The sequence below is a fragment of the Myotis daubentonii genome, chromosome 1, assembly GCF_963259705.1.
Source record: "Myotis daubentonii chromosome 1, mMyoDau2.1, whole genome shotgun sequence".
Taxonomy (NCBI): Eukaryota; Metazoa; Chordata; class Mammalia; order Chiroptera; family Vespertilionidae; genus Myotis; species Myotis daubentonii.
Window position 1 is genome coordinate 203,166,175 of NC_081840.1, and position 21,673 is coordinate 203,187,847.

The 21,673-nt window shown below is 40.5% G+C and overlaps 1 protein-coding gene across 13 annotated transcripts in view; it reads left to right on the forward strand.

Moving 5' to 3' along the window:
* Positions 1-21,673, forward strand: part of FRYL (FRY like transcription coactivator) — a 240,071-nt gene that overhangs the window by 151,809 nt on the left and 66,589 nt on the right. For 12 of the 13 annotated variants that reach the window (XM_059671738.1, XM_059671683.1, XM_059671711.1 and 9 more), the window contains 13 exons: positions 722-907; positions 1,385-1,471; positions 4,362-4,630; positions 5,558-5,753; positions 6,562-6,686; positions 8,153-8,210; positions 12,212-12,303; positions 14,753-14,925; positions 16,447-16,607; positions 17,149-17,259; positions 18,088-18,242; positions 18,568-18,667; positions 20,027-20,195. In XM_059671738.1, coding sequence (XP_059527721.1) covers positions 722-907; positions 1,385-1,471; positions 4,362-4,630; positions 5,558-5,753; positions 6,562-6,686; positions 8,153-8,210; positions 12,212-12,303; positions 14,753-14,925; positions 16,447-16,607; positions 17,149-17,259; positions 18,088-18,242; positions 18,568-18,667; positions 20,027-20,195 — 1,882 coding nt within the window. The remainder of the gene's footprint in view (positions 1-721; positions 908-1,384; positions 1,472-4,361; positions 4,631-5,557; positions 5,754-6,561; positions 6,687-8,152; positions 8,211-12,211; positions 12,304-14,752; positions 14,926-16,446; positions 16,608-17,148; positions 17,260-18,087; positions 18,243-18,567; positions 18,668-20,026; positions 20,196-21,673) is intronic. The other variant, XM_059671698.1, reaches the window with a different exon arrangement.

Consider the following 21,673-nt stretch of genomic DNA (forward strand, 5'->3'; position numbering starts at 1 on the left):
GTGTCTAACCTTCTTCCTTTGATAACAGTGAGTTTTGTATGAACGTAGGTCGTAGAGGCGATTCTAGTTCAGATTTAGGTTGCTTCCAGTATATTTAAAGCTGGTACAATAAAAAACGTGGGTAGCCTTTCATTTGAGTTATTTGATTGTTTTGTCCTTGGCACCAGTCCCTATTTCTCATATACAGTTTGTGTCCTTCTTAACCATGAAAGGTGCCCAAATTACTGATTTATGATAATGTGTAAGTCGTAGAACCTTGGAATTTTAGAACTGGATCATAAGCCAACCCAGCTTCCCAGCCTTTAATGAGCATATAAATCACCAGAGGCCTGAGAATCCATTTCTAACAAGTTCCCAGGTGATAACCGCTGCTGGGCCCCGGCTCTGAGTACAAAGGATACAGTCCAGTCCCCTCACACTCCACGTAGAAATGTCAGCCCAAGAGTGACTAATAGGGTCAGCTCCAAGGTGACAGAGTAGCCACTGAATGATAGAGGTGAGATACGGAATGCTTGTTTAGACTGCCAGTGGCCAGTCAGTGCTTCTTCCTCGACTATGTACACTAGTACATGTTTATCAATTCAGGATTATTGAAATTGCTTGAGCGGAGACAGGCTTGTAGCCTTAATTTCTATGATGCACTTTACTCTTAGTTGTTTTACTAGAATGTCTATAAATGCATTTTGAAGCTTCATTTTTTAACTTCTGTCTCTTTTTGAAGCATGGTCTAGCTAATGGCGCTTCCCACCCCCCTCCTCTGGAAAGGAGCCCCTATCCCAGTGTATTCCATGTGGTCGAAGGGTTTGCTCTCGTCATTCTCTGTAGCAGCCGGCCTGCCACGAGGAGATTGGCCGTCAGTGTCCTTAGAGAAATACGGGCTTTATTTGCACTTTTGGAAATACCCAAGGTAAGATTTAGATACTTCATTTACTTCCCTAATGAAAATGCTAAAAAACTATCCTTCTGTCCATCGTTATTACATTTCTGTTGCTATCATGCAAGTAGAACTTACTCCATAACAAAGTCTTTTTGACAGGGTCTTAACTAACCCACCTCAATTCCATTTGTAACCAGTAGTGCTAAAGTGAATGTGAATATTTATTTAAATTTGGCTATTTTTCTTAAACATTCTTAAATTTCTCCCAGCCAGTGTGGCTCAGTTGGTTGAGCATCGTCCCATGAACCAGCAGGTTATGGTTTGATTTCTGATCAGGGCACATGCCCAGGTTTCCTGTTCCATCCCCAGGAGGGGGCGTGCAGGAGGCAGTTGTTTAATGTTTCTCTCTTATCGATGCTTCTACCTCCCTCTCCCTCTCCCTTCCTCTCTCTGAAATCAATAAGAACATATTTAAATTGTTTTAGACATATGTTGTCTTTTTTATAGGGCGATGATGAATTAGCCATAGATGTGATGGACAGGCTGAGCCCATCCATTCTTGAGAGCTTCATACATCTCACGGGGGCCGATCAGGTAACTGTAGTGATTTCTGTAACTGTAATGTACTGCAGTGCAGTGATTCTAATGAATGAATGCTGTTCAGTCTTGTTTTAGAACCTAAGTCACATATATACATGAATTTTCTTTACAAATGTAATGCATTAGAACAGTGGTTCTCAACCTTCTGATCCCTTAAATATAGTTCCTCATGTTGTGACCCAACCATAAAATTATTTTCGTTGCTACTTCATAACTGTAATGTTGCTACTGTTATGAATCGTAATGGAAATATCTGATATGCAGGATGGTCTTAGGCGACCCCCGTGAAAGGGTTGTTCGGCCGCCAAAGGGGTCGCGACCCACAGGTTGAGAACCGCTGCATTAGAAAGTATTTTTGAAAACTGTACTTTAAAAATTAAAAATACTTTTTAAAAAGTGGCACACAATAAAAAAAAAGTTGCAGCAGTTTATTTCTATGGTTAGTATACTTCCCCATAGCAATAAAAATATTTTATCTTTGTAAAATTCCAGTCTTTTTGATCTAAGAAGTTCCTCTTAAATCTAATGTTACTGTTAACTATTTTTTTTTTTGCTATTTATTATGGTATATAATATTTTTTATATATATACTGGTTAAATCACTATGGAAAATTTTGTTGAAATTTGTAGCAAAATATTGCACTCTATCTTCAATAAATGTATTTGTTTACTTTGCCACAGAAGTTTAAATGCAATGTAGTATTTTATGGTAGTCATAATGTAATTTGACTATTAAAATGAAGAAAAAACTGTATTTTTTACATTACTAAGAAAACATGTGCAAACTTGCTTAGTTGAGTTTGAATTTTTAAAAAAAAAAGTCATATATTAAAATTTCAAGATTGATGTAAGAGTATCAGACTTTACTACCTGACATTCTTTTTATTCCTGTTTTGGAATGCATGAACCAACCAGAGGTTTATGTGCTTTCTGTGTAACACTTGGTTTTTACAACTCACAGATTATGTGTAACCAAGGGAGATAATAAGAAAACTTCATAAATATAAGAGATGGTTATAAATCTGTACAATTTCAAGAATTCTGTTTTAGATGATTAACCTGAATTATGCTGACAAAAAGAGTAGTGGATGGCTCTCTTTTAGTGCCTAACGCAGTGCCTGGCTCTTTGTGGGTGCTTTATAAATATCAGTTGAATGATGGAGTAAATTGAGTCTCTGTTCAGCTTAAGGTTCCATTTTTGTTTGAATGATGTATAATTTGTTCTGAAGGTAAATCTTTCTCTTCAGTATAAGATCCCAGAATATTACTGAGCAAATATTTATGAACTAGAGGCCCGGTGCACGAAATTCATGTGGGGGGGAGGGGGGCTGTCCCTCAGCCCAGCCTGCACCCTCTCCAATCTGGGACCCCGGTGGGATCAGGCCTAAACGGGCAGTCGGAGATCCCTCTCACAATCTGGGACTGCTGACTCCCAAACGCTCGCCTGCCTGCCAGCCTGATCACCCCCTAACCACTCCCCTGCCAGCCCAATGGCCCCCAACTGCCCTCCCCTGCCGGACCAGTCATCCCTAACTGCCCTCCCCTGCAGGCCTGGCCCCCCCCAACTGCCCTCCCCTGCAGGCCTGGTTCCCCTCAACTGCCCTCTCCTGCAGGCCTGGTTCCCCCCAACTTCCCTCCCCTGCAGGCCTGGCCCCCCCCAACTTCCCTCCCCTGCAGGCCTGGTTCCCCTCAACTGCCCTCCCCTGCAGGCCTGGTTCCCCTCAACTGCCCTCCCCTGCAGGCCTGGTCCCCCCCCAACTGCCCTCCCCTGCAGGCCTGGTCCCCCCCCAACTGCCCTCCCCTGCAGGCCTGGTCCCCCCCCAACTTCCCTCCCCTGCAGGCCTGGCCCCCCCCAACTTCCCTCCCCTGCAGGCCTGGTTCCCCCCAACTGCCCTCCCCTGCAGGCCTGGCCCCCCCCAACTTCCCTCCCCTGCAGGCCTGGTTCCCCTCAACTGCCCTCCCCTGCAGGCCTGGTCCCCCCCCAACTGCCCTCCCCTGCAGGCCTGGTCCCCCCCCAACTTCCCTCCCCTGCAGGCCTGGCCCCCCCCAACTTCCCTCCCCTGCAGGCCTGGTTCCCCTCAACTGCCCTCCCCTGCAGGCCTGGTTCCCCTCAACTGCCCTCCCCTGCAGGCCTGGTCCCCCCCCAACTGCCCTCCCCTGCAGGCCTGGTCCCCCCCCAACTGCCCTCCCCTGCAGGCCTGGTCCCCCCCCCAACTTCCCTCCCCTGCAGGCCTGGTCCCCCCCCCCCCCAACTGCCCTCTCCTGCTCTCCTGGTTCCCCTCAACTCCCTTCTGCCTGCCTGCCTGGTCGCCCACAACTGCCCTCCCCTGCCGGCCTGGTCGCCCACAACTGCCCTCCCCTGCCGGCCATCTTGTGGCCGCCATTTTGTGTCCACATGGAGGCAGCCATCTGTGTGTTGGAGTGATGGTCAATTTGCATATCACTCTTTTATTAGATAGGATATACACCTCTAGAGAGGAGCCCATTTTCCAGTCTGTTCCACTTAATCTGTAGAGCACGTCCACATGAAAGTTAACAGTTTTGGGGCTCTCTAGCTGCTGCAGTGCGCCCACAAAAATTGCATAGTCATAAATGAATTACGTAAGTAGTGGTCCTCAGCCTTTTGGTTTTATAGATTCTTTCGAGAATAATGAAATCTATGGAATCTCTCTCCGGAAAAACACATGTAGGCACATGCACACAAACCCTTAAGTCCAATTTCAGGAATTCACTACTCTTTTACGCCCATCTTGGAGCTCATATTAACCTGCATTAGGGCCTCTGTTCTTGAGACTAGCAGCAGGCCGCTTGTAGTTGAAAGCAGTTCCTGTGGCAGAGCTTCCGTCATGAAGTGTGCAGTAATCAACGTTTTCTCTCTCCCTAGACTACTTTGCTGTATTGCCCTAGCTCGATAGATTTACAAACATTAGCAGAATGGAATTCTTCTCCTATCAGCCACCAGTTTGATGTGATTAGCCCATCACACATATGGATATTTGCACACGTGACCCAAGGCCAAGACCCATGGATTATAAGTCTCTCCAGTTTTTTAAAGCAAGAAAACCTTCCCAAACACTGCTCTACAGCTGTGAGCTATGCTTGGATGTTTGCATACACAAGACTTCAGTTGTTGTCCCCGCAGGTTGATATAAAGTAAGTGTATATGTTTTTGGTATTTCTGTGTATTTATACTAATTATGTACCTATGTAGATTCTCAGATATTGTGTATTGGGTGTTTTGTTTTTTTGTTTGTTTTAATGATGATTGATACTTTTCACCTTGTGTAACATTTATGACCTTACCTTATTTAAGTCTCCCCTAGTTACCATATTTTAAATTATTAGTCCCTCTTCTACCACCACTTCTATCTCACCATTTGCTCTATTTTTCGACATTAAACTTAGCACCATCTGACATTGTTTTTTGTTTTGTTTTGTTTTTTAAATCTCACCTGAGGATATTTTTCCATTGATTTTTAGAGAGTGGGAGAGAGAGGGAAAGACAGAGAGAAACATTGATGTGAGAGAAACACATCGATTGGTTGCCTCCTGCATGCACCCTGACCAGGATCCAGGTGGGGAGGGACCTGCAACCAAGGTACGTGCTCTTGACCAGAATCAAACCCGAGACCCATTGGTCCTCAGGCCGATGCTCTATCCACTGAGCCAAAGCAACTAGGGCCTGACGTTTTATTTCTTTCTTTATTGTGTATCTCCTTCAGCAAACACGTTGGTAATGGGTGTTTCAGCATTTTGTTTTGCTGCTGTCACAGGTGCTCTGAACATTCTCTAACATGAGCCAAAGCAACTAGGGCCTGACGTTTTATTTCTTTCTTTATTGTGTATCTCCTTCAGCAAACACGTTGGTAATGGGTGTTTCAGCATTTTGTTTTGCTGCTGTCACAGGTGCTCTGAACATTCTCTAACATGCTAAGACAGTGTGGATGAATGAATGAACTTGTAGCTGTGCTTTACTCACCTTCATTGCCCCTAGCATTAGTTTTCTTAAAAAATTTCAAAATATGTTGTGTTATTTATCTGTTTTATTTTTGTTTGTTTGTTTTTTGTTTTTTTCTTCAGTAGCCCCATCAATGCTAAGAAAGTGAATATGACCACAAGCAGTGACTCGTACGTCGGCCTGTGGAGAAATTACCTGCTTCTGTGCTGCAGCGCAGCCACGTCCACGTCAGCGTCTCCGTCTGCAGGGTCCGTGAGATGCTCTCCTCCTGAGACGCTGGCGTCCACCCCCGACAGCGGCTATAGCATTGACTCCAAAGTAAGCTTGCCAGGTCTGCCCGTGCACCAGGTGCCACAGAAGTCATGTGTCAAACTTTCTTTTCCAGGACCATAAACTAAGTTGGTTGAAAAAGTGTATTTGTTACTTGCACTGATAATTTAAAAAAAAAAAAAAAGAGTTCAAGAAATCCCAATACTGCTTTTATGGAGTCCTAGTTGGAATAAAAAACTAAATGTAGTTTTTCTTCACGGAAAAAAGGGCCATGCTCATTAAATTCATCAGAATGGATATTTTTAAAGTCGTTTTCATCCCTGTTTTCCTTTCATTTTCTATAGTTTTCACACTCCTTAGTATCCAAAAGGAATGATTTAAATGATTAAATATATTTTTAATTTCCCTAAATTATGTAGTGATATAAATGACACTTGACAAGAACAGTTATCTAGTCTTCATGATATGACAAAAAATATTACGAGGTGGCTGAAGGAAATTGAGAAAACATAATACTTGGGGGTCCACTTCAACACCAATGACTCTTTTAGAAATAATTTTGTTCCACTCATTTTTGGAACAAAAAACAGGCTATGTGAGGGAGGGAGTCAGCCTGTTATCTGGTGGTGAGACCCTGAGAGACCCACAAAGCCCAGTTGTGTTAATGAACTTGTAGTGAATCGTTGCGTAAAGTGTGTAGACGTTTAGGTATGTGCACCACAGGTGAATTTTGAAGCCCTATTCATTCTGAAACTTTACTTATCCATTGTCCTTGGCCAAATAGTGTTGAAATGTGACATTATTTAGTTGGATGTACTATCATTAGCAGGTGCTATAAATACTTTTTTTTTTCCAGATTATTGGAATCCCATCCCCTTCATCCTTGTTTAAGCACATAGTTCCAATGATGCGCTCTGAGAGCATGGAAATCACAGAGTCCCTTGTTCTAGGTCTTGGCAGGACCAACCCAGGAGCTTTTAGGTAATTATCTGTATATGTTTTCTCCATGCACTAAATGTAACTGTGGCTGCAGGGAGAGAGGGGGCAGTGGAGTACTTATCAGGAGAGCCACTTATCAGTCCTTTTACTGGTTAACTGGCCATGTAACATTTAACAAGTCACTTGATTTATTTGAGCCTTTACTTCCCCATTTTGATTGAGGAAATAAGATTTTACCTTACTTTCTTCACAGAATGATTATGAAAATCAAATATTTACTATGTATAAAATGTTCCAGAAATAAAATGCTGTTTAAATCTTAAAATTCCTACCGAATTTATTTACACAGTGATTCTACTAACTTATAATCTCATTCTATTGGTTAAAACTATAGTTTTTCCCCCTCTTAAGAGAATTGAATTATTTTTAAAAGTAATATTGACACACATATTTTACATAATTCTTGATGGGTTTGTTTATATAAATGAAGCAAATCCTTCCTTTTTGCCCAAAGTTCTGCTTTGTTATTGCCTTCTAGGCTTTGGATTTATTGTTTTGAGATTATCCTCCATTGATATGAGGTGGTATTTGATGTTTTGCCTCCAAGATGATATGCACAATAGAGACTAAATTGTAATATGTGAGGTGCGGGAATAGCATTCATTAAAAAGGAAATTTTGGAAGATTATTTTATGACAAGTGGTGCTAGTAGCAAAAAATGGGATACAAAAATTATCTCAGCTTCTTAAAAAACAAAATCCCATAAATTGAAACAGTTCTGAGGCAAATACTTTATCTGTGGTAGTTTCTATAGATGATAAAATTGTGGATGGGTTTTATTTTCTTCTGCTGCTTTTTCTGTTTTCCCAATCTTCTATAACAACCACATTTTTCATTTTAAATCAGAACATAAGCAAAGATAAAATTATCATGTTCATGAAGTTTATACCATTTGACCCATTAATTCCATTTGTAAGAATTAATTCTAAGGAAATAATCAGAAATAAAGGCAAAGGTTAATGTACAAAGATGTTTACTGAGGCAGTATTTATAATAACAGAAATTACATCAAATTTAATGCATCAGTAATATATGAAATGTTAAGGAAAAGTATGATTACCACTCTATAATAGCATACTGTGAATTGATTAATTGCATATAAAAGTCCTTATGCTAGTACTAAGAAAAAAAAAGGATACCATCATATATATGATAGGGTTTCAACTATGTGAAATGTATGTGGGCTGCAAAATGATTGAACAGAAATGTTGACAGTACTTATTTCTATAAATTCAGATAAGTGCCCTATACCATTTTTTCTGCTTTTTTAACATTCTACAATATACAGATTTGTTTTATAACCAAAACAATAAAAATTGTGTTTTAAACAGTAGGATTAGGGTTAACTGAGGTCTATTTACCTCAATATATTAATATTTACATATTTGCACATCAGGTTATATCTGTTCAGCTATTAATTGAAAGAATGTATATCATTTTTCTTCTAGGGAACTGATAGAGGAATTGCATCCCATAATTAAAGAAGCACTCGAAAGAAGGCCAGAGGTAAACTGGGTAGTTTTCTATTATTAAGTATTTGTTTGGCAAACACTTATTTGTCTTCCGTATTTTACACATTACACCAAAGTAAATAAATAAAAGATTGGCTACTGTAGTTTTCAACCTCTTTTTTTTTTTTTTTTTTTTTTTTTTTTTAATATACAGACCTCTTTCTTCCCACACAGGAGATCTTATGCAGAAACAAATTGTTCTAGCTGAAGTGAGGACAGTTGGAGTCTAGAGCGGGGTCGGCAAACCTTTGTTGTAAAAGGCCAGATATTAAATATTTTCAGCTTTTCTGGCCACGCTGTCACTGTTGCAACTACTCAGTTTTGCTGCCTAGACTACTAAACAAGTGGGTGTGGTCATATTCCAATAAAACTTTATTTACAGCAACAGGCCAAATTTGGCCTGAGTGTCATATTTTGCCAATCCCTGGCCTGGATCCCCAAATATAAAGATGTGTGTCAGGTTCTGAGCCACTTATAGAAACCATAGGTGCAGTGGAACAGACAGGTGTGAACCATAATTGGAACAGTGTGTTGCACACTGGGAGAAAGCCATAGATAAGGGGCCATACAGCTAGGGAGAAGAAAGCCTTCGGCTCTGCCTGTGGAGGAAGGGAAGGCATTATGGATGAAGCACTGATACTTTGAGGTGAATTTTGAAGTATGTTCCCCAGTGGACAAGCAAGGGAAAGACATTCTAGGCAGAGGAACAACATTTCCAAACTTCATAAAAATCTGGCCATTGTAGGTTCTTTTGTGTCATTATATAAGGGGGAAAGGAACTGATTATGCTAGAGAGGAAGACAGGGGGGACTCCTGGTTCAGCTGTATCCGGCAGACCAGTGGTCCCCATAGGACACTGGCATCTGAGAAATGCGGGGAGAGCCTGCTAAAAATACAGGTTTCTGGGCCTATTCAAGGAGAGTTTCTAGAGTGGAGCCCAGAAACTGTTTCTTAAGTATCTTAGTTGAGTCTGGTGTAAAGCACTGAGAATCCGTATTATTAACATTGGAGAGTCACAGAGGAATTTAAACAAGAGAGGAAGATGGTGAGAAGAGCTACTCCGTTAGAGACTTTAAAACAGCATCCAGCCCTGTAGAGCAAGCATGTCAAACTCAAAGGCTGACACAGGCCAAATAAACAAGGTTTAAGTTTACGGGGGCCGCAAAAAACAAAAGCTTCAATTTTCATAGAGACGTAGGTTTATTTTGATAGAGACATGCTGAATACAAAGGGCTGAAATAAATGAGTAATTGTTAACAAAATAATAGAACATTTTAATAAAAATTAATATTTTTTCTTGAACATTAACTTACCAGACACTGAATAACTGCACAAATTAATAAGTGTAACGCAAATAAACCTATTTTTCTTGTTCTCCGAAAGCGAAATGTTTCCTGTTGCGCACACCAAACAAGTCAGTCCAAGACTAATGACGTGGCAATCGGCTGCTAAAATATTCGCTGCAAGTATTAGTGGAGAGAAATGGTGCACCTGCGCATAAAGTGCGTAAGGGAAATGAATGCAACACGATTATAGTAATCATTCATTAGCGAAGGTTGTAGTTCATTATTAATAATTGTGTATAACAGGATATTGTAAAAATTAAGCTACAAAATTTTTATGAAACTGTTTCTTACATACCGTTATATTGGCTGGGCTGCAAAAATATTTGTTGTGGGCCCGCAGGCCGTGAGTTTGACATGCTTGCTGTAGAGAGTAGTGACAATATTCCCATTTTGTAATTAATCCGATTTTTGTTTCAGAATGACTTACTAGGGGGAAGTGAAATCAGAAACAAAATTAAATAACAGTATTTATATTACATTTCGGGGGTGGGGGGGAGAAGTCATCATTGCAAGTGAATAGATATGTACAGTGGTGTACCTTGAATGTAAGATACATTTTCAGAGCTTTAGGTTTACACTCTTTCTATGGAGACAAAATAAAAACCAATCAACTAAAACTTTGCAGAAATCTTCAAAGACTGTTAAGAAGCCATCCTGGTCAATATGAGTGAATTGCTGGAAACTTCATAAAGAGCTAAAATACTATTTTTTTTAACCTGGCTTGAATATCTATGTATTCTGAAAGGCAAAAAACTAGTGTGTGGACACAAAAGTGGAAGACTAATAACTGTGTTGTTAATCGCTCTGTATTATACAGATTACATTATAATCAAATAATCCAAGGAAAGGAGTGAGATAGCTCCGTCCTAGTGCTGTACCTGTTCCCCTTAGAAGCTGATTCAGGTTGAGGTGTTGCACCTGTTACTCTCAGCATGAGTACTTCAACCCTAATCAGACAAAACATTTACTCATATCAGGATGATTAAAGACATTTTTGTTATGCCTAGATTTCAAGGTTCCCAAGAGGCCACCAGGGAGCCAGCCAGTCTGATGCAAAAGCAAAGAGTCCTTTAATTCAAGCTAGCTTGTGCTCCCCATTCACTGCACTCACCGACACAGCGGCAAGCCCAGTGGCCGAGCGAGCGAGGCCTGATGGGATTGTGGGTTTTATAGTAAGGGCAGGGGAGGGGACTGTGGGCCCCGCCGATTGGCCAGGCGCAAGTCGGGTCTTGTTACACAGGATGTGGTCATCTCTATGGCGCGCACGTCCCTTGATTGTCATTGGTTAGTTTAAAGAAATCCTGGGCGTGGCCAGCAGAGGCCTGGGCTTCCGGGAAGAAGGTACTCTCCTGAGCACATGGCGGCTGCCCCAAAAATGGAGGACCCAGGGCAAGATGGAGGGCGCAGTCCTCGCCCTCCCCCAGGGCGAGCTGAGCCCGGGCTCCAGGGGCCAGTCCGGTTTCTGGGGGTCCAGCAGATCGGCCAGTTCCAGCCCAGACAGGCAGTCCATGTCCTTCATCTCGTCCCCGGGGGCGCCGGCAATCGTCTCCTTAGGCAACCTGGTAGCCCCCCCACCCCACCCCCGCTCCCGGGAGGTCACCATATTGATGCCGAACTTAGTGCGGACACCCGATCGGCATAGCGCACTACAGCCCAGAACTCCTGGGCTCAAGCAATCCTCCAGCCTCAGCCTCCCGAGTAGCTGGGACTACAGGCGCGTGGCACCGCCGCCGCAGCTGCTCCCGGCAGGGAGACCTGGGGGTCGCCGGCTCTTCCTCCGCTGCCGCTGTCACGCGGGTCCGGTCTGGGGCCGGCGGGCGGGTGGTGGCCTGCGCCGGGCTCTCGCTGCAGGCTGGGGAGTTGGTGCCCGAGGCCGCCAGCAGCGTGGTCAGGCTGTGCCTCATGGGGCCCGGCGGCCGGCGCACGTAGGCCCCGCGATGACTTGCCCTTTCAATTTTCAGTCTGTTGTTCTTGTATTTATTTTTTGTGTGTCAAAATTCAATGTTAAAATGGAAAACGTAGGCATGACCAAAATCAGAGGACTCTTCTGTCCCTCCTGTGATGTTTTCCCTGCCTTGCTGTCCTATTTGGGGGAGTATCTTAGGGATTCTTTGTCAAAGAGAACAGTTTAATAAAAGCTTCAGTCCTTCAGTCAGGTTGGTAAATCACCTAAAAGTAACGGTAGAATTTTTATTTTCCTCCCCCATTCAAGGGGTATCAATCACCGTGGAAAATGCCATGTGATTGTATTTGCTCATTAATTTCAAACTATCTACACATATCTCTTTGGTGCAGTAGCTACCAGAGAGTTTGAAATCTGTATTAACACAACCAACAGAACTTCAATAAGCCACAAAGCTCTAAGGCAGTGGTTCTCAACCTTCCTAATGCCGTGACCCTTTAATACAGTTCCTCATGTTGTGGTGACCCCCAATTTCATTGTTACAAATTGAACATAATTAAAGCATAGTGATTAATCACAAAAACAATATGTAATTATATATGTGTTTTCCGATGGAGTCGCGACCGACAGGTTGAGAACCGCTGCTCTAAGGCATTCGCAGTATTCTTTGCAAGTCACACCTTTGCAAGGTTTTTGATAAATTTCCCCGAAGGATTTTTAATTGATATCTTTGTATCCTTGGAATAGAATATGAAACGGCGCAGGCGTCGAGACATTTTACGAGTACAGCTGGTACGAATATTTGAACTGCTGGCAGATGCTGGTGTCATTAGTCACAGGTCAGTGCCGGATTTTGCTCTTTTAAACTTTGAAATAATTAGGGAACCTATTTTTTCTCTCATGAAACCTAACAGAAAAACACCTTTGCGCCCAAAAACCCTGTCTGCATTACTTGTAAACATTACTTAGCAAAGTCAAAGCTGCATCCAAGAAATTAGCTAATGGCTAAAAAATGTATTTCGAAATCTAACATTAGCGCTAGTTTGCTTTGAGGTAAAAATTGGATATAATGTTCCTATGATCTTGATATTTGTTGGAATGTAGTAACCCAGGCAAGTGGGCAGTAGCCTCTTTTTTATTATTATTACTGATTTAACTATTTCTTACCTCATTTTTAAGATCTCTTTCTTCTAGATTTGTAAAAATCACACATTTAAAGGTGCCGCATAATAAAGTTTGCATATTTATTCCATTCAGCTGTTAATCTATCTTGCTGGGGGGGAAATATGAAATCTACAAACATAATTTGTAACTGTTTTGACCCCTCCCCTATGAAAACATAAAGCCTGGGGTTGTTGCTGGACTAGAGGCATCTGGACACTAAGAGCAGCCCCTGGCGGAGAATCCGTCAGCTTAGTGCTGAGCAATAACTATTTCTTGGGAGGTAATGGTGTTGCCTGGTCGTTGAAAGAGAAAAATATGCATCTGACCATTTCCCAGAAAAGGTAGCTCAAAAGAGGTCTTGAAGGTCTTAATAATCAAGCAAGTGTAGGATTGTTACTTTCGCATTTATCCTCGTTATTTCTGAGTATGCTTTTGACAAGTGCTTTTAAAATAGAGCTTTAATCAATGAGAATTTAAACCCTTGGTTTACCATTCTTTTACAGAAAATGGAAAGAAAGAAAAAAGAAACATTCTGTTTTCTGCCCCCCTCAGAAATAAAGCAGTCCAAGTTAGAAAAAAAGTAAACTTGAAACTTGCTGGGCTTGATGCATAAAATTAACCTAATACACATCTGAATCATCTTTCTTCTCCTTTGGTTGCTTTTAATGTATGTTAATGAATGAAGAATCTTTGAACGATGGATACTGTTTGGGAACTGCAAGATGTTGGCTTACTTAAAATTTAACTGCGAAAGCTGTACTCATTATTGAGCAGTAATGGTTTTGAACATAGTTGTGTGCTTTGTTTTTTTTTAAAGAGAAATGAATATAACACTATTGTATGACTGGCTTTTTATTTCCTTGACTAAGTCAAAAAGGTGAATTCTCAATGTCAAGAAGGCAGGGATCCTTGTTTTGTTGACCTAATTGATCCTATGTACATTGTAGGTAACTCAGTGAATATTTCTTAAATCAGTGGATTCTGGGCCAGGTAGAAATCCGCTAAATTAGTTTCTCATTCACCAATAAGGCATGACCTGGATTTTAAACACTCATTGACAGAATAAAGGAAAGATTTTCATCATGAATTCATTCAATATACAGAGTGGGCAAAGTAGGTTAACAGTTGTGAATATGCAGAACATGGAATTTATTCTTGTATTATTATTTATTAATGTGTTATTTTCCATATGAACAACTGTAAGCCTACTTTTGTCCCACCCTGTCATGTAGATGTTTATTAGAAGCTATTCACTAGTAAAAAATAATTTTATTTTTAAAATTACATATCTCAGATGTACTTTTCAAGTATAACACAGAAAAGTTGACCAAAATAAATGTAAACGTCATAGCTAATCATTTATGTAGCACTTATAGTTCATTGGGCCTTTCATATATGATGTCAGTTATATTCCTAGTCAAATGCTCTGAAGCAGATACTAATCTCAGGCTTAATAACTGATGGAACAAGAGTGGAATCCAAGACTTCTGACTCCAACCCAGTGGGTTCTGGGTACCAGAGCCTTCGCCTCAAAGAGAATCTTATTGCAGAGATTCTCGAGGCAGCTCCCTGGGGCTAGACAGGAGATTTGAAGACCAGCACTGTTACTTGAATTCCCTTATATTTTTATATCCCAAATAATACTTGTCCTGGAGTTGTGCTAAAGGTATAATATGAATATGCATAGCAACTATGAGACTGGTTAGAACTAGTCTTTCCTCTTCCTTCCTTTCTAAATTGGTCCTCCCTGTCCCGTATGCCTCCTTATTTCCTTTCTTTGAAAGCTGTATATTTTGATGGAGAGGGAATAACACTTAGCACTCAGAATAGTTGATTCAAGTTAGATATGGGACTGAATAATAGAAATTGCGGTAGTAGTTCCTTGATTAAGAAGCACCTTTTATTTTTACATAACGCCTGAGCTATGGAGCCAACTGCAAGAAGCACCATTTATTTTTATATCTAAGTAAGCCAAGCACACATTCATTTAACTTTTGTGTATTGAGTTGCATGCTACCATGAGCATGCAGAGTTCCAATTTTGATTACTTGGAATTTGTTTTGATTTACATTTATAGTTTAAAATCACATTTTCTTTATCACTTATTTTCTTGGATATTTTCAGTGCAAGCGGTGGCCTTGATAGTGAAACACATTTCCTCAACAACACTTTATTGGAGTATGTAGATTTAACTAGACAACTCCTGGAAGCGGAAAATGAAAAAGACTCTGACACACTGAAGGATATACGATGCCATTTTAGTGCCTTAGTGGCGAATATCATTCAGAATGTTCCAGGTACGAGTTTTAGTTTCTTGAACCACTGTTGAATATTAAGGGACCACCATGTTTCTTCTTCCCCTCAGGTTCTGTAATCTAAGTTGATGGAGCAACTTGTGAGTACACTGGGTGATTGTGTCAGTATTCCATGAATGGCAAGAGTGTTTTGCTTTTGAATCACTATCAGTGATTAGAAATTTTAAAAAAGCAACCCAGCATAGATTTTCAATGATCAAGACAGCAATGCAGAAATGTGTGTGTGGGAGGGGGGGGAATCAATAAAATAAGCTCTTCGGACAAACTTGTTCTAGATGCAAGAGCCAAGAGGCTAATGCCCTAAATGATAATTGAGGATAGAATTAACAAGATACTTTTGAATAATGGAGAGGATATGGGCCATAGACATAAAGTACAAGGATGCAGTGTTAACTGAATGATGCATTTAACACATACGTGCCTGTAATTGACCACATATTATATGCCGGGTACTGGTTCAGGCACTAGGAATATGGATACATGCAATTTCATTTCAAAAAGTCATAAATCTTTTACAAGTGAAAGACATAAAAAGGTGACTATAGCCTTTAGCATACAATGTAAATACAAATGTTCCTTTTTGTTTCTGGGAAAAATGAAAGTTACCTTAAAAAGTATATGTGAACAGTTGGCTTTTAAAGTAAGAGCACGGTTGTGTTTTTGTAAAAGGGTCCTGTACGAACTTCTTCAGGTATATCATTTTCAAGTGCAGGAAACCTACTTTGAACTTTTGGGGCAAACAATGCTGTTAAGAGGAAAGGAGCACTTTTCCCTGTAAATTGTCTGACCTGATGCTCACTAATTGTACAGATATAATTTAATCAATTGCTAAACACTTATCTGCAGCTTCCACATTGATTCGTGATGACACGGTTGCATTTCCTCAAGACAGGCCGCTGCCGAGAGCTGGTCGAATGGGATTTTAAAATGGAAAGAATCCTGGGAGAGCCTGCCTCTCAACCGGCGGTTTTCAGATTATGTTGCCTTCCCTCTGGTGCCGGCAGCAAGAGGCAGCAGGCGGCACACTGTGCTTAGATCAGCCCCCCTTTTATTTGTTTTGTATATAAAGCGGCTACGTGAGGATTCTTTCATAAACACAGCTGCACCGCTGAAAACATGCAAAGTTTTAAAATAACGTCTGTAGTCCAAAGCTCTCTCTTGAGGGAGACCAACCAACCAAGATCAGAGGTGTGTGTGTGTTGCTAATGCCCTGGCCAAGCTCACCATGGAGCCAGCAGCAGCCCAGGGGCAGCAGCCTCCGCCGCCCCCCCTCCCCCCCCCCCCCCCCCCCCCCCCTGTAACGCAGGCCCCGGTGACAGGCTACGACCTCGGGGCTGTCACTCACCTCTGTGTAAACGATTTGTCACTAGAGAGGTTTTCGTTACGTCGAAATGAAAACATTTCTGTTTTACAGTGTTACGTATTGAATAACAAACAAGTTGAAATGGCACTTTAAAGTGAAAGAAATGGAAATGACTTTTTCTCCATCTGTGTCCTTTACAGTGCACCAGAGAAGAAGTATTTTCCCTCAGCAGAGCCTTCGTCATAGTCTGTTCATGCTGTTCAGTCACTGGGCAGGCCCTTTTAGCATCATGTTTACTCCCCTGGACAGATACAGTGATAGAAATATGCAAATTAACAGACATCAATACTGTGCACTAAAGGTATTTACTTAGAAATCTGATTGCTTTTTTCTTATGTTAGGAGTGTAGTTAAAATTTTTGTCTCTTAATGTCTAGTGTTATAAAAAGGGTAGGGATTTCTCCTGAGTACCTGAGAGAATTAGAATGTATATATTTGCTTGCTTTATTTTTGTACAGTAAGTTTATTTAAATACATAAAATACAGTACAATGTAAGAACCTTCAGAATCTACCCCAAATTTTGAATTCCATTGTTTTAAAGAACTGAGGATCACCTAAAAGAAATACCTATTTTTTTCCCTACTTAAGTGCTTTCTCTTGCTTGTTTTTTGTTTCTGTTTTTTGCTTCTTTTCCGGTACTGTTCAAACTCCATGTCTAATTTGGTAACATGATACCTACTACTCATAATAAATTACTTAGTTTCAAAAATCACTATTGTGCTTTTCTTTGTAAAGACAGAAAGGTGTTGTAGCTGCATAAGCATGAGTGAAAATAGCCTGCCTCTTCTCATTAAATTACCTGCGAAATGTTTTAAATGTAATTCTAATATTATTGTTTGAAGGCTATGTCTGCTGTGCTATGTTGTGGCCCTGTTGCAGATAATGTAGGACTCTCATCAGATGGCTATTTGTACAAATGGTTGGATAACATTTTGGACTCTCTGGACAAAAAGGTAATTATCGGTAATTCCCTTAACATTTCATAATTGTCATTGCATTATCTGGAATTATTGTGTGGCCCACTAAAAACAAGTCGTTTTTAAAATAAGATAGGTTAGAATTACATGCAGAAAACATACTCTGTAAATTAAATAGGAAGCCATCATCTAAAATTCCTAATTCTTATTTATTACACACTCCTTGCCCGTTTTCATTTCCCTTTTATGTTACAGGATTAATACAGTAGTGTGTATACATCTCACAATAGGGTTCTAAGTCTACAAATACAGTATAATGTAGAACACACTGAGCTCCACGGAAGAAATGTCATTTGCTGTGTTTAACTTCTTGTTTTTGACCACTCTCCAATTAATCGTTCTTTCTTGCCCTCTGGACCCTGTGCCCTTCACACTCTCACAGCGCACGCGCACGGGCGTCACAGTTTAAGACAGAATTTACGTACTTTCCCCTCAGAATAATTTTTCTATTGGGTTATCAAAAACAAGAATAAAGCTTGATAAAAATAACTGGGGAGGGTAAAAGCTCACTTTGCTGACAGCGCTGCATCACTGCCCACGTTCACCCACGGCCTCTGGGGCTCTGTGGGAGGAGGGAGCTGTCCTGCTCAGCATCTTGGGAACATGCCGGAGTCCACGGTTCATGGATCCAGGTCGCTTTTTCTAGGGGCTGGATAAAATGAGACGGAGTTGGAAGAAAAGAGACTGAGTTTTGTGTGAAATGCAAGAAGTACATGCGTGATGTTTTAGTAAAATGTAGAGAAGCACACAGTTGAATCGTATACGACTCTCTCCGTCCTGGGCGATTTTGTGACCTTTCCATAGGTTCATCAGTTGGGCTGTGAAGCAGTGACATTACTGCTGGAGCTGAACCCGGACCAGAGCAACCTGATGTACTGGGCAGTGGATCGGTGTTACACGGGCTCCAGGCGGGTGGCTGCCGGCTGCTTTAAGGCCATCGCTAACGTTTTCCAGAACAGGTACAGTTTTTCTTAAGAAAATATTTCCATTTGAATTCAGAAATACTAATTTAGAAATATTTCCATTTGAATTCAGAAACCAGTATTTTCTTAAGCTCTCTCGGAAATTATCCAAAATAAGGATAATGATCATCATGCATTTGTTGTTTTACCTTTTAACCTTAAAAAAACACACACAAAAAAAAAAACAACACACAATAACCACCCAGTCACCTCTTGGGCTTGGCTGCTGCGTGCCTGCCTTCCGGCCCTGGTATACCATATGTATTAGCTTGTGTGGAGGCCGCTAAATATTACGTTCCTAACGTGTGGCATTTGTCCCTAGGGATTATCAGTGTGACACAGTGATGCTCCTAAATCTGATACTGTTTAAAGCAGCTGATTCTTCTCGAAGTATCTATGAAGTTGCTATGCAACTCTTACAGGTTTGTAAACAAATGTTAATGAAAATCTTTTTACTCGGGAACTAATAAAGCGCATCCGTCTCTTCTTGCCTTGAAAGTATACTGATATCCCGCTTAATTTTTAATAGCAAACTCTAGAATCAATTCCTGAGGATCATTTGAAATAGAAGGCAAAGATAATATGGGTCGTTTAAGTTGTAGAGGGATGATATGTTACCCCACACACACTTAGGTGTGTGCCAGTGCTGATAAAAATTGAGTGGTTAGGGCCTATGTATGTGTATAACTATTTCTGTTCAGATAAGACTGGGTTGAATTTTTTTTTTTTTTGAGAACCAAGTGAAAAGTAATTAGCTCTTTTATGATAACCTTGTATAATTTTCCTTTATTGGGCTGAGAAATATAACCTAGAAAATTAACTTGCCAAGCATGGATGCATCATTATTATACAGTGCTCAACTAATGGATAGTAGATTGAGGTTCTTTACTCAATCAAGGGTTAAGAATGGGGTTCAAGGAGATGTTGGTTTTTCCAAAGGGCTTGAATTACGCCCTAATGTCTTTAATTAAGAAAGTTCAAGGGGGCTGGGTGAAAAAGGTGAAGGGAGTAAGAAGTCCTAATTGGTGGTTACAAAATAGTCACGGGGTTCTAAAGCATAGGGAATATAGTAAACAGTGTTGTCATAACTATATATGGTGCCGGGTGGATACTTAAAATATCGGGGGGACCACTTTACAAAGTATATGATGGTCTGACCACTATGCTGTACACCAGAAACTAATGCAAAATAATGTTTATTGTAAACTAAGTGAGAAATAAAATTTAAAAGAAGTTCAATGGGGGGAAAAAAGAGACATATGTACTACTATTTGTAATTCTTTAAACAATAAAAAATAAACAAACTGCACTTGTTAAAATAAAAAATAGAAGAAGAAAGTTCAGTAGTGTAGCTCTTTACATAGTGTAACATCAAAAGAATTTTTAGTTTATATTCCATATTTAATGTGTGATTAACCAAGATCTGTTTGAAGATTTTATTTTCACTTATACTTGTTTTATATAGTCACATATTTGACCTGGAAAGTGGTATGTCTTTTTTAAGTAATTTTATGTTAAGTTGCTGAAGTTATTTTCAAACTGTGCTACTAACCCAAAGCATTGCCATTAAACACAAGGAGTGCAGTGCCTTGTACATAGTTACACGTCTTTTGCAAACATTTCTTGGTATTTGAAATTAACATGTGAAGTATTTTACAATCTATGTAACTATGTAATTTTTAAACTGGAAAATTTCTTGGGAGGATATATATATATTTTAATTAGAGTTGAAATGTGGAGGACCCATAACATCTTAAATTGATGGCATTACATCCCCGCAGATCCTGGAACCGAAGATGTTTCGCTATGCTCACAAATTGGAGGTTCAGAGAACAGATGGAGTGCTCAGCCAGCTGTCTCCTCTGCCACATCTGTATTCTGTCTCATATTACCAGCTGTCTGAGGAACTAGCAAGGGCATATCCCGAGCTGACTCTCGCCATATTCTCAGGTATGATCATTGAACTGGTTAGTAGTTTTCTTTTTTAGCAATCATTTCTGAAATACTAGTTTTAGGAGATTTTAAATATATGAAAGTTGAGGTCGAATCCAAACATGTATTTACATAGAGAATTTTTTTCTCTCATAAGAACTCTTAATACTGATCTATCATGATATTTAGGTATCTTATTACAGGACCTCTCACTTTTCTCACTTTTTCCTCCCTTCTTTACTCCCCTGCAGGAAGAAACAAACAAACAAAAATGTAAAGGGGTCTTCACATGTAATTTTAAAAATACCTTTTGCCCGACCAGAAATAATGAGTGTCATCCTGTGTACTGAAAGGTTGCCGCTTCGATTCTCCATCAGAGCACATACTTGGGTTGTGGTTTCAGTCCCCTGTTGGGACAAGTACAGAAGGCAGCTCCTCAGTGTTTCTCTCTCACATCGACATTTCTCTTTTTCCCTCTCTCCCTTCCTCTCTAAGCATATCCTCGAGTGAGGATTAAATTTAAAAATACATATTTCTTTAATAGACCTCGAACTTACTGAATCTTCTAGTGTGTGTTTTATCTGTGTACTCGCCTGTCTTTAAAATACTGCGGGGATTGTGCTTGCTTCAGCAGCACATATACGAAAATAATGCAGAGGCAACGATATAGGTTTCTTTCTCTAGGTCAGTGGTCGGCAAACTGTGGCTCACGAGCCACATGCGGCTCTTTGGCCCCTTGAGTGTGGCTCTTCCTAAGCCTTAGGAGTACCCTAATTAACTTAATAACAATGTACCTACCTATATAGTTTAAGTTTAAAAAATTTGGCTCTCAAAAGAAATTTCAATCGTTGTACTGTTGATATTTGGCTCTGTTGACTAATGAGTTTGCCGACCACTGCTCTAGGTAAAGCCCCTAGTCATAGGGGAAGGTCCTGCATTGCTCTCTGTTCCAGCTTTCTTTACAAATAATCCTGCCAAGGTTTCTATAACATCAGGGTCCTACCTATCTGGGTCCCCCTGGACTCAGCTTTAGGAAAATTTGAGGTCCATCTGGTTTAACCTTCTACCTAAAGAACACCCTATTGTAAATGCCCCCATAATACTTTAGCCTTTAACTGAAAAGCTCTAATTATAACACAAAAGACACTCAGCTAGTTTTCTGCGTTCCACCTGCAGCAAGATCTTGTTCTCATCCGGGTACTGCACATGCACCACACCTGGTATCCGGGGGTGGCAGGGTCCGCTGTGGTCTTTTCTTTCATTCAGGCTCAAGGCCGAGTGGCCTCCACGGTGCCTATTTCGGCAGTGGAAATGGTTTGTTTCCCACACTTAATTACCTGAGTGGGGAAAAATAACTTACATTCTCCTAACATTCAGTTCTTCAGCAATTTCCCTGTTTGGTTTACACGGGTAAATGACAGGGATCATGCCTCTTCTTTTTAAATTTGTTTTTAATGGATTTCTGAGCGGAAGAGATAGAGATGGGGGGTGGGGGG